This window comes from Notolepis coatsorum (assembly GCF_963971535.1).
Source record: "Notolepis coatsorum genome assembly, chromosome: 3".
Classification (NCBI taxonomy): domain Eukaryota; kingdom Metazoa; phylum Chordata; class Actinopteri; order Aulopiformes; family Paralepididae; genus Notolepis; species Notolepis coatsorum.
Genome location: NC_140167.1, coordinates 14,254,341 through 14,266,708, shown reverse-complemented (window position 1 = coordinate 14,266,708; position 12,368 = coordinate 14,254,341). Strand labels below are relative to the sequence as shown.

At 42.8% G+C, this 12,368-nt stretch overlaps 1 protein-coding gene across 1 annotated transcript in view; it reads left to right on the top strand.

Moving 5' to 3' along the window:
* vps39 (VPS39 subunit of HOPS complex) overlaps window positions 1–12,368 on the top strand; it is a 94,113-nt gene that overhangs the window by 16,615 nt on the left and 65,130 nt on the right. The window contains exons 9-11 of the mRNA XM_084310689.1: window positions 712–832; window positions 6,849–6,969; window positions 8,278–8,404. Of these exons, the coding sequence (XP_084166815.1) occupies window positions 712–832; window positions 6,849–6,969; window positions 8,278–8,404 (369 nt within the window). The remainder of the gene's footprint in view (window positions 1–711; window positions 833–6,848; window positions 6,970–8,277; window positions 8,405–12,368) is intronic.

The window sequence follows — 12,368 nt, the reverse complement described above, 5'->3', positions numbered from 1 at the left end:
CCCATTTTCAATTCAATTTCAACTCTAGACAGTTCTTACAGGCTAGGAAATATAAATCGTTTTTAGGAAGTCTATGTTCCATACGTAAAAGTCAAATTACTTTGAAAAGAAATGGCCCACAATACACTGCACCGCAGTGGAGCTACGGAGTAGAACATGTTCTTGGAGAAGCAAATTATACTTGAATCTTGTATTAACTTTGGATGCATGCAGTAGAATTCAACATTATCGTCTCCGCTCTACGGCTGTCAAAATTTTTTATCTGAATTTGATTACTAAACTGCCAGTCAAATGTAAAAAAAAAAAAAAAAAAATAATAATAATAATAAAACGATGCAAGCCAATAAATGGGTGTTAAAAAGCACAGCCCAATGCCTAATGATTATTTCCTATTGGCGCTACCCATAATAGCAAATGCAACACGCATGATGTAATTTCCTTTTGTATGTAATGTGATGTCTGAATGTATATATAACGCTGTATATAAGTGTTTGCTAAACCTTGTGTCTTCTGTGTCGGCGGACCCCAGGAAGACTAGCTGACGTCATGGCGTCGGCTAAATGGGGATCCTACTAAACAATAAACTTGATAATCCATCTTTGATGCGGTGATGATATGTAAACCTGTATCCTTTCAGCCTGTTCACAGTGGACTGGTACTCATTAGGCTCCACTGACCCCCCCCCCCCCCCTCTCTGCACTGTGTCTCCAGAGCACCAGCCCCCCTACATCATCGCTGTCCTGCCTCGTTACGTGGAGATCCGGACCTTCGAGCCCCGGCTGCTGGTGCAGAGCGTGGAGCTGCAGAGGCCGCGCTTCATCTCCTCAGCGGGGTAAGGAAGTGATGTCGTCGCGGGGGTAAGGAAGTGATGTCGTTGCGTTGAATCCGCCGCAGGGTTAAGGAAGTGATGTCGTTGCGGGGGTAAGGAAGTGATGTCGTCGCGGGGTAAGGAAGTGATGTCGTTGCGTTGAATCCGCCACGGGGTTAAGGAAATGATGTCATCGTATTCAATCGCCGCGGGGTGAGCGAGTGATGTCATTGCATTGATCAATCACCACGTTGAGTCAGGATTTCCCCCCAGAAGAGCTGTTGAGCGCGGAGGTTACTGGCTGCACGTGAGACCCAGTGCGAGGCTGGCAGCAGGTCGTTGGTTGCGTTGGCGACGGAATGGTGAAATGTTCCATCGCGCACTGCATTAAAGGAACACTCCCAACTCTTTGGGAAATACGCTTGTTTGCCGTCTTCACTTTCATCTCTTGTGTGTCCAGACTCCAGTAGCCCCCAGAGAGAGGTCCAGGTGCATGCTAGCCCTAGCTTAGCACAAGGACTGGAAGCGGTAGGGAGCGGCTAGCCTAGCTCTGTTAAAAGTGAAGAAATACGGGGCGGTCAGGTGGTGTAGCGGAGATTGCGCTCGTCACCAACGCAAGAGATGCTGGGTTCGAGCCCAGCTCTCGGTGTTGCCACCAGCTTGGCTGGCCGTTCACACTAATACAATAGACCTATCGCTAAGCCACGCCCCCTTTGAAACCTCGGACAAACAAAGTCGACCGTGAATGACTCTCGTTGACGATGGCCGCAGGCAGCCCCTTTCCTGACTGTGATGCAAGCCTTGCTTCACAGTCACGAAAGGGGCTAGGCCGCGGGAGATTTACCACAGCAGGTAATAGACCTGTTTTTTAAAGATAGCACAAATATTTCATCTAGAAGCAGACAGAGGGTTACAATATGCAGTGGAAAAGTACGTTCATGAGATACACATTTACCTTAGACCTCCATGGTGATGCAAGCATTAGCTATAGATAACGTCTCAAGCATTACTTACAGTTGACTTGATTGAATATTACAAGAACTATGACGATAATCCATGATTACTACTATTGCTGATACATTTAGTTTAGGCTAGTGGTCCAACGCAGTATACGAGCTAGACCCGACAGTTGTGTCACTAGAATGAGGGGAAAAAAGTGAGAGCTGTCATTCTGCAACCAGAATAATCCACCTCTTTTGTAAACATGCTATGTTGGTTATTTTGTGACCCAGGTAAATATGCCAACAATCCTCCATAAAGGGGTGAGATGTCAGAGAATGGTATGCTGCACATTCTAGTGTACATCAGGTCAAATAATTGATTACACTAACTATAAATGTATAGTTATGGAGACCAAAGTAAAAATACCTAATAATAAAATAGACTTAGTAATAGGGGGGCGACAGTGGCTTGGGAGTAGAGCAGTTGTCTGGTAATCCGGAGGTTCCCGGTTTGATTCTCGCTCCTCCCGGGCAGCGTGTCGAAGTGTCCTTGAGCAAGACACTGATGAGCAGGTTGGCACCTTGCATGGTTGCCTCCACCGTCGGTGTGTGAATGTGTGAGTGAATGGGTAAGATGTGAGAAACAAATTGTAAAGCGCTTTGGATAAAAGCGCTATATAAATACAGCCATTTACCATTTACCAAAATACCTGTAAATCACAGTATATGGGTACAGGACATAGCTTTTCTTATAACACTAAGTATAAGTTATATTTAATATAAATATAAATAAATGCATATACAACACATTCTCAAGATAAATCACTCTGATTAGAAAAGAAAACTCACAACTAAAGTGTACATAAATAGCCACTATTTTTAATATATACAATAAATATACATGGATTTACAGTTACACAAATGGATGTACGATATAAAATACAAACAGTGCTGGAATAGCGAACAATATCATGTGTTGTTGTGATACATCTATGGTAATTTAACATTATATTCTTGTAGCCAAATGAATGCTGTGACGAGGCTTAAAATTGATTTTGTCCCAACCCCAGACCCATAGTTCACAAATCGAATTAAAATGTTATCGCTGGATGCACATCCTCTACATTGTCAATCTCCTGACCTGTTAGTCATAGTCACAACATTTTCTGTGATTATTGATGACCCTTGGAAGGAGAAACATGTTGATTTTGGTTACCCTGTAACCTTTCTTCTAGTACCTCCATTATGGATTAATAGCCTGGTCTGTTGACATTTGCAATATCAGCAACTGTTGATGAAGATTGAGTACTTTAACATTTTAAACCAGCAATCTGAGGGACACAGAGCAGCATAACTAAACCACTTATAACAACCTTCAGGTCAATATATCGAGGGTTGAATGCACTGAAATACAAGAACACCCTATAGAATAATGTACTGTACTTTTACTTTTGAAACTTAATACAGTACTGTAGTGATTGTAAGGTACATTCTAGAAAATTAGTGCCGCCCAAACATTCTGGAACGTTCGTGATGATGTCATAGTAGAACCTTCTAGAACCTCTAATATTCCTATTAGCATTCTGTTTAGCTTTCTAGTAATGTATTGTATCTTGTAGTTGTGCTGATGAATATTAAAGGAGGTACCTTCGACTTGAACGACTTCAGGACATCGCCTCAGAATCCGGTCTCTCAGCACTACAGTACATTCATTATCAAATAGTTCTCTACTTTTACTAAACACAGTACATAGATTATTGAATTGATCATAAGTGAATCCAGTGACATATTTGAAATAGGCTGGTACGCGGCTGTGCTGCAAGACCTCTGGTGTTAATCTATTTGGTACTTGATTAAGTCTCAGAACAGTATTTATACTCGTCAGTGATTCGATTTGTGCTTGTTGATTTCTCAATCGTTCATCTCGCTCCTCTTGTCCACCTTCTTCCATTGGGCTTGGGGGAGGCTGCTCCACAGGCCGGCGCTCCCCATCTGGACAAAAGACAGTTACAGTAGCAAACATTAAGTTAGCTAAAAACACCAGCTAACTAGCGAGGAAGAAAAGTCGGACAGCAAATGAATGACCGCAAAGTTGATGTTGATAACACTGTAGCTAGCTAGCTAGGATAACACCAGCTAGCTAGCTAGCTTGCAGCTAACGTTAGCTAACTAATAGTTTGGTCTACGTTTCTAATACATGCCGTCAAATATTATGTCTTTATGAATTGACCTTACCTTTGAGCAAACATAAGTGTCCTTGGTAATGGTCTTCACATTCAGTTGTGTATGTGGTCGAAGACACAGCAGAATCCATCGCTTGCATTTGTCGAGTTGTCTTTTGGGCTTCGGAAAAGGTATGAAATATACTCCTCCATCCAGTCTTTCAGGGTACCTGGTGTCCGAATTACAGGTACCCCACGCACAGCGTTTCACCATCAGATATTAGGTAGATAATAACATATAAACTGAACTCTTCACAGTGGTTTCGATCACAGACATTTGGTTTGATGCAGCCCACAAACCGAGTTGACCGAGTTTTCTGCAGCGAGGATTTTTGCTGTGATATGATTGGACAAATTCTATTTTGGGGCGTGGTTTAGCGACAGGGCAGTATTAGGGGGTGGGGAAGCTGGCGGGTGGGAATCTGGCGTTGTGGACAGCGACGCCTACAGGTCAGGTCTCGGCGCTTGCTAAGCGGGGCAGGACTTGGTGGAGACTTTAGCGTGCCCTCCCACTCGTTACACTTCACCAATGAGAGTCCTCGCTGCCAAGTGAAAAGACGTCACTGGCTGTCGGTGCACGTCTTGGAGGAAGCGTGCGATCGACTCGGGACGCCCTTGTACCGACTCGTAGGAGAACATACATACAGCAGCCAGGTAGGGGAGGGGGGGGAATTGGCACAATGACTAATTGGGACAGGGAGAAAATCAGAAAAATCAGGAAAAAAGTGAAGAAATACAACAATTTGACAGAGGAGTAGATATTTGTTCATAACCGTAGATAACAGTTCATGTTGGTCAGGTTAGATCCTGTCTTTATACATCTTAGACTTAGTCCAGGTGCGACTGTGCAGTGTGCATTACTGCAGACTACACACCTGTGTGGTAAATCCTCTGGGTGGGAAAACCCTGATGGGAGTCGACGTTTGAACAAGAGACATCCTTGTAGTTTTTCCTGTGTGTTGGATTATCTGTAGATATATATACGTGTGAAATGAATTGACGCAAAAAGATGGAACAATTCAGCATCAATTATGATACAGTATGTTCTATAGCCCCCTGTGAACCAACCACCACTAGAGGATTTCACTGAATTTGCTTAACTTTTTTTATAAAGTTCAGAACACCCAAGAGTCATCAAGACTAATTTCACACGGAGAAAACATGACGTGACAATCCAACTTAAAGCGATAAGGAAGTCTGTATGTGTTCCTTACACCGATTTATTAGCAGCCACTCACTTTCACCAGTAGCCTCTGTGGTCACTGTGTGGAGAACAACAATGTATTTATGACGCCACACTGTTTCACGATGGATCCTCTTTGGAAAATATCATGTAAACGGAACTAAAAAGCTCTTCTACCACGGACCCCTCTTTTGAGGTTCCTTTCCATGTTCCGCTTCCAGCCCTCCTTTGTACTTAAAGGGTAACGCCACCCGTTTTAAGAATTAGTGTCGAGTTCTGCCCGTGCCCCCAGGACAGTTGGCCGTTGGGCCGGTGCTGAGAACACGCATCACTTTCCCACAAAGCCATAAATCAGTGAGAAGCCTCCGATCGATGATGTCACTGGGATGTAAAATTTGGGGCTGCTCCATAGAAATCGAATCGGGGCTCTGACATTTTACGAGCCCATAAAATGTTTCTGGCTTTTTCTCCTTCCTAGCTTTAGGGAGAGAGTGGTCCGCGCTCATAAATACTGACTGAAGAACATGTGTGAATTCTTAAAATGGGTGTCGTTCCCCTTTTTGAAGTTAGAAGTGTGCTTTTGATACTCAGGTTAGTGAAACACTGAGGAGGTGGAGGGGGGGTTTGTGCAAACACCTTTTATTGCCACATGAAAATCGGCGACCGACGCGCATCAACCGAGTCTGGCCTTCATCAGAGTTCTGAGCCTTGGGATCCACGCTTTTAGAGACCTACAGTACATGGTTTTTAGCAGCAGCTCTATAGGTCAGTCGGTCGATCGGTCGGTCGGTTGGGTCCACGAACATTTCTCCACTCTCTAGTGGCCACAGGTTTCGCCCTAGGAGGCTGAAGTTGGCATGGAGGTTGTGTGTGTCTGTGTGTTTTTGTGCCTATTGGCTAAACACACAGACATACATAACTGCAAATGAAATGACAAACGGACGCCCGAGTGGCCGCGTACCGCGTACAGCACTACGGTGCAACACGGCCGTCCCGGGTTCGACTCCCGGACCCGGCGACCTTTGCCGAATGTCTTCCCCCTCCATCTCCCATTCTCCCTCTCTCTCTCTCTCTCTCTCTCTCTCTCTCTCTCTCTCTCTCTCTCTCTCTCTCTCTCTCTCTCTCTCTCTCTCTCTCTCTCTACCGGACTGCCCGGTAGCAAAAATCAATAAAAACCTACAAAAAACATAATCAAGTAACATTTAAAAGAAATGACAAACAGGGTGATTATGAATATTTAGGTATCGACTCTTCTTGATGGGTAGTTCCAAATTCATTAGGCAGGAACAGTGTTTTCGAGTTGTCTCTTTTATAAATGATTAGTGTGTTCAGCTCGGTCCATCTCCGGAGGCAGAAGTCCAGAGTTTCATGTTGCAGGAAGACAAATGTCTACTAACGCTTTTTTGTGTTTTATTTTATTTTATTATTTATTATAAAAAATGTTTTAGAGCAGCGCATTTCCATGAGCAGTTCTCTCTACCCTCTCCTCCTCATCGCCACATCACTTTCTAAGTCCTCCCGTCTCGGTTCTGATCTCCCCAATTCACTAACGTCTGACCAGATATCAATCTCGACTTCCCGTTTGCACTTGTTGTTCACTATCTCCACTATCTCCTCTGTCTCGCTGTCTCTCTATCTCCTCTGTCTCACTATCTCCTCTGTCTCGCTGTCTGTCTTCCCCCCGTGTCTCACAGGCCCAACATTGTGTATGTTGCCAGCAACCACTTTGTGTGGCGCCTGGTCCCTGTGTCGATCGCCAGCCAGATCCGTCAGCTGCTCCAGGACAAGCAGTTCGAGCTGGCCCTGCAGCTGGCGGTGAGCAGCCCCACCGAGCGAGCGGACCTCGCCACCGCAAACTTCATTAGTGCATGTCTTCATGATTCAATTAGCGCTTTGACTCAGAAGAGCAGGACATGACTGCTTATCTTCGATTCAGATCCTCGCTACATTCCTGTATCTGTAATCTCCTGCGACCACTCGATGTGGTTGTTGCACTGTGGGAAGGCAACGTTCTGATTGGTCGACGTTAAATCGGGCCACCGATTTTTGGCAACAATTTTTTTATTTGGATTGGATTGGATAGTCTTTATTATCCCCAAGGGGCAATTTGGTTTGCAACAGTAAGAGTACACCGCACAACCAGTACACATGGCAAATATACAATAAAGACAGAAATACATTAAAACATGCAATAGCTCATCATAAAACTGCAATCGGGTGTAAAATAAGAACACAGAGTACATATTTGTTAAAGTGTCTATACAATAGCAGCTAAGCCTAAAGCTTATTTAAAAATCCAACAGCTGACGGAAGAAATTATCTCATATCTATTTGACTTGGCCCTTCTATGAGAGGTATACCTCCGTCCTGAAGGCAGGAGTCGAAACGCTGCATAGAGAGGCTGCTGAGGGCCTCTGCCTTCTGAGTGGCTCTCACTTGATAAACATGACTAAGATCATTCAAGTTAATGACACATTTTTATGAATTTCTTATTATATGTCAACAGTAATCGATGGCACAAAAAAAATATCTAAAGTTGTTCGGCATCCAATCAAACGAACGACCAAGTCAAAGGATTGGAACGAGAGAGCCGTCTATCAAACCCTCTAGTGACACGCGCTTGTTATGCGTACACAAAGAGCTGCTGCTAACACATAGCTGCCTGCTAAGTTCTGCCCAAAATCAACGGCCGCTTATTGCTCCTTTTTAAAGGAACACGCCAACATTTTGGGAAATTAGTTTACCGTCTTCTCCAGAGAGAGAGACAAGAAGATAGATACCAGTTTCCTCTCTGTGCGTTCAGTAGAAAGCTATCTGGCTGCACGTTAGCCTAGCTTAGCACAATGAATGGAAGCGGACATGACCGATTAGCCTAGGCATTGTCCAACTAACGCCTCTCCCGAAGGCTAACCGGTCATGTCCGCTTCCATTCATTGTGCTGTGCTAGGCTAACATGCAGCCAGATAGCTTTCTACTAAACACACAGAGAGAAAACTGGTATCTATCTTCTTGTCTCTCTCTGGAGAAGACGGTAAGCTAATTTCCCAAAATGTTGGCGTGTTCTTTTAAGCCACTGAAGTGCTGCTGTGGTGCGATGATGGGTGTGTGCTTTCCCCCCAGAAGATGATGGACGACTCGGACGGAGACAAGAGGCAGCAGATCCACAACATCCAGAACCTGTACGCCTTCAACCTGTTCTGCCAGAAGAGGTTCGACGACTCCATGCAGGTGTTCACCAAGCTGGTCACAGGTAAGATCTCTCACCCCGACGAGAGGAGAGACGTGTTCATTCATCCCAGAGGAAATTATTATTATTATTATTATTATTATTATTATTACGGCGTAGAGGGAGGAGGGGTGAGCGTTATTCCATTCTCACAGGTCCGGGGATGGAACCCATGATGGCCCTCTGGCCATCAAACGCGCTTCTCTAACCTTTAGGCTATCGCTGGCCTCAATATAGGTATTACATTACAGCAAAGGAATAAAAACAACAGACAACGTAAAAACAGACGCTGCAGGAAAATAAGTAAATTTTTTTTTTATATAATAATACGTAATTAATCAATGATACATTGTACCTTGAGAACTATGATGAGGGATTTTCACACTAATCTGGTTCAATATTGGTGTATGTGTGTTGAATATTGGGTCAATATTGGTGAGTGTTGAATATTGGGTCAATATTGGTGTATGTGTGTTGACTATTGGATCAATATTGGTGTGTGTGTTGAATATTGGGTCAATATTGGTGTGCGTGTGTGTTGAATATTGGGTCAATATTGGTGTATGTTGAATATTGGGTCAATATTGGTGTATGTGTGTGTTGAATATTGGGTCAATATTGGTGTGCGTGTTGAATATTGGGTCAATATTGGTGTGTGTGTGTGTGTGTGTTGAATATTGGGTCAATATTGGTGTGTGTGTGTGTTGAATATTGGGTCAATATTGGTGTGTGTGTTGAATATTGGGTCAATATTGGTGTGTGTGTGTGTCCTTCCTTTCCCACTCTCCGAGTCTGTGTGACTGACTGTGAATTCATTGTTCACATTAACTGCTGGAAAACAGAAGAAATACCAACACTTAGATAAAAGATAAAACCTTGATGGTTATTTACCGTAATTCCTCTAATAGTAACCGGGTCTCAAATACAAGCCGGGTCTCTATTAATGGCCGGGTGCGCTCTTGAGCTAAGCAATTATAAGCCGGCCTCCTAATACAAGCCGGGTTACTAATATACTGAGCTGCATACTGAGCTAGTTACTTGATTTCACTTTGAAAAACGTTGAAATGACCAGTGACCACCTGTAATTGCACTGTTTACTATTTCATACAGTACTTGGTTTCAATAAATGAACCCAGTACATTTTACTGGGTTCAAACTGACACAAAATGTTGATTTATTCATTATGATCCGTTTGAAAATTTGAAATATAGGCCTCCCTCTTATACAGGCCTCCTCCTAATACAAGCCTGGTACCCGCTACAGTTGAAACAAATACAAGCCGGGGTTACTATTAGAGGAATTACGGTATTTAATGTTCAACGGGAAATGTCTGCTGATGTCTTGAGTGCTGGCATTCGTTCCCCATTCATTCATCTGTGCTACTTCCATGCAATGAACCAAATGAGCATAAACATGTAGCGTTTGGCAACGGCTGGTAATCCGTCCTGCTCTTTACATGCATCAGTGCATCTAATCAATGTGTGATTAGAGTCGTCCTTGTGTTCTCCATTATTCTACCACACTCCTTAACTTTTTTCCGAGGAACAATATTTTCAAACTTTATTATCTAAAGATGGTAAGTTAGTATTGTGTTCATTCATAGTTAAAGACTGTAGAGGTTGATTACTTTATTATCTAAAGATGGTAAGTTAGTTAGTGTTGTGTTCATTCATAGTTAAAGACCGTAGAGGTTGAGTACTTTATTATCTAAAGATGGTAAGTTAGTTAGTGTTGTGTTCATTCATAGTTAAAGACAGTAGAGGTTGAGTACTTTATTATATAAAGATGGTAAGTTAGTGTTGTGTCGTTCATAGTTAAAGACCATAGAGGTTGATTACTTTATTATCTAAAGATGGTAAGTTAGTGTTGTGTTCATTCATAGTTAAAGACAGTGGAGGTTGAGTACTTTATTATCTAAAGATGGTAAGTTAGTGTTGTGTTCATTCATAGTTAAAGACAGTAGAGGTTGAGTACTTTATTATCTAAAGATGGTGAGTTAGTGTTGCGTTCATTCATAGTTAAAGACAGTAGAGGTTGAGTACTTTATTATCTAAAGATGGTAAGTTAGTTAGTGTTGCGTTCATTCATAGTTAAAGACAGTAGAGGTTGAGTACTTTATTATCTAAAGATGGTAAGTTAGTTAGTGTTGCGTTCATTCATAGTTAAAGACAGTGGAGGTTGAGTACTTTATTATCTAAAGATGGTACGTTAGTGTTGCGTTCGTTCATAGTTAACACTTTCAGTGCCACGGACGACATATCTCGTTTTATTAGGCCCCCCACTGAGTGCCCACGACGACAAATATTGTTTTATTTGTTTATTAGCGATCTGATTTCATATTTCATCAACCGAGTCTCCCGTTGGTACAGCAGCTCCTCCAGCAGCTCAGAATGGAAAAAAGCGCCCCCTATCGTCTATCCCAGTCGCTTAGACTGACCTGGGATCAGTCGATATGTAGAGGCGGAGCCAGCTGGCTCCTTGAGCTGGCAAGCTGTCTGCTCAACATGGAAGTCATCGCGGGACGGGAATCAGCCTGGAATATATATTCACAGTAGCCAATAGTCAATCAATAAGCGTGATCGATATTTAGAATGGCGATCAGGAATTGGAATGATCTTTTTGGAGAACATCTGATCTGAGGTAAGGAATCTATTTGACCAGTCTTGGGATAATCAGAGTTGTATTCACTGAGATCTCAGCGTTTGCCCTATGTGTGTGTGTGTGTGTGCGCGATCGCTGATGAGGAAATCAGAGAATCGATTTTTCAGCTCTCATGTCTAGCGTGCATACGTACACATATACTATCGATAATCTAGCGTTTATTTGAAAACGATTCATAAAAAGGCCGAAAAATTACAACGTTTTTTTGTATTCTAGAATATTCTAGTAAACGTTTTTATCATTGAATCTTTATATTTTCCTTGAAAACGAGGGCTTTTCAAAATGCTATAAAACGAAAATGAACCGATAAAAAAACAATCCGCTTCGACAATGTTGACTGGAAAATTGAGTCATTGATAAGCGACGGGCAGATTAGACACATAGCCATAATTTAAAACATAGATTAGGCGTTTTTAACGCTAACATTGAAGTGGATGGTGGGCATTCAACCGGTAAATCAAGGTTAAGCAAGAGCTCTGAAAGTGTTAAAGACCGTAGAGATTGATTACTTTATTATCTAAAGATGGTAAGTTAGTATTGTGTTCGTTCATAGTTAAAGACCGTAGAGGTTGAAGACCGTAGAGCAGGGGTGGGCAATTCTTTTTCCCAGGGGGCCGAATGAGCAACTGAAAATATGTTGGGGGGCCGGGCCAAAATTCCAAACTCAATTATGCATAATATACATTTTATTTCTATATAAAAAGCAGTAAATGGCATTGTTTTGACCCCTGGTAAGAGTGTATGTTATTATTTGGCAATTAAAAGTTGAGGTTAGCTTTCAAAAATATCATTTATTCAAATAGAATTTATTTCCAAAATGATAAACAAAATGTGAAACATTAATAACAAAGGACATTTTGAGTTTCATATACTATTGAAACAAGGATTTTCTTAGCTTTCTAAAGACATCACATCATCTTAGGGCGGCTAGGTGGTGTAGTGGGCAAGGCACTCGCCACCAGTGTGGAGATGCTAGGATTCGCGTGTTCGAATCCAGCTCTCCACATTGTTTTTCAGTTTGGCTGGTCGTCCGCAGTAATACACATTGGCCGTATTACGGGGAGGGAAAACTGAAGGGTGGGGATCGAACGTTGTGAACAAGCGACTCCTACAAGTCGGTTGGTGCGCCTGCGCAGTAGAATCAGGAAGTGTCGGGGGCAGCGTGAGCCTCCCACGCGTTACTCCTCGACACTGAGAGATCGAGCTGCGCAGGTGAAAAGATGCGACTGCTGTTACCTCAAGTACCGGAGGGGACTTGTGCTATGTATGACTTAGTCCACATTGCAGCCGGCTTGTGGGAGGCAAGAAACAGCGTTCGTGACAGGGG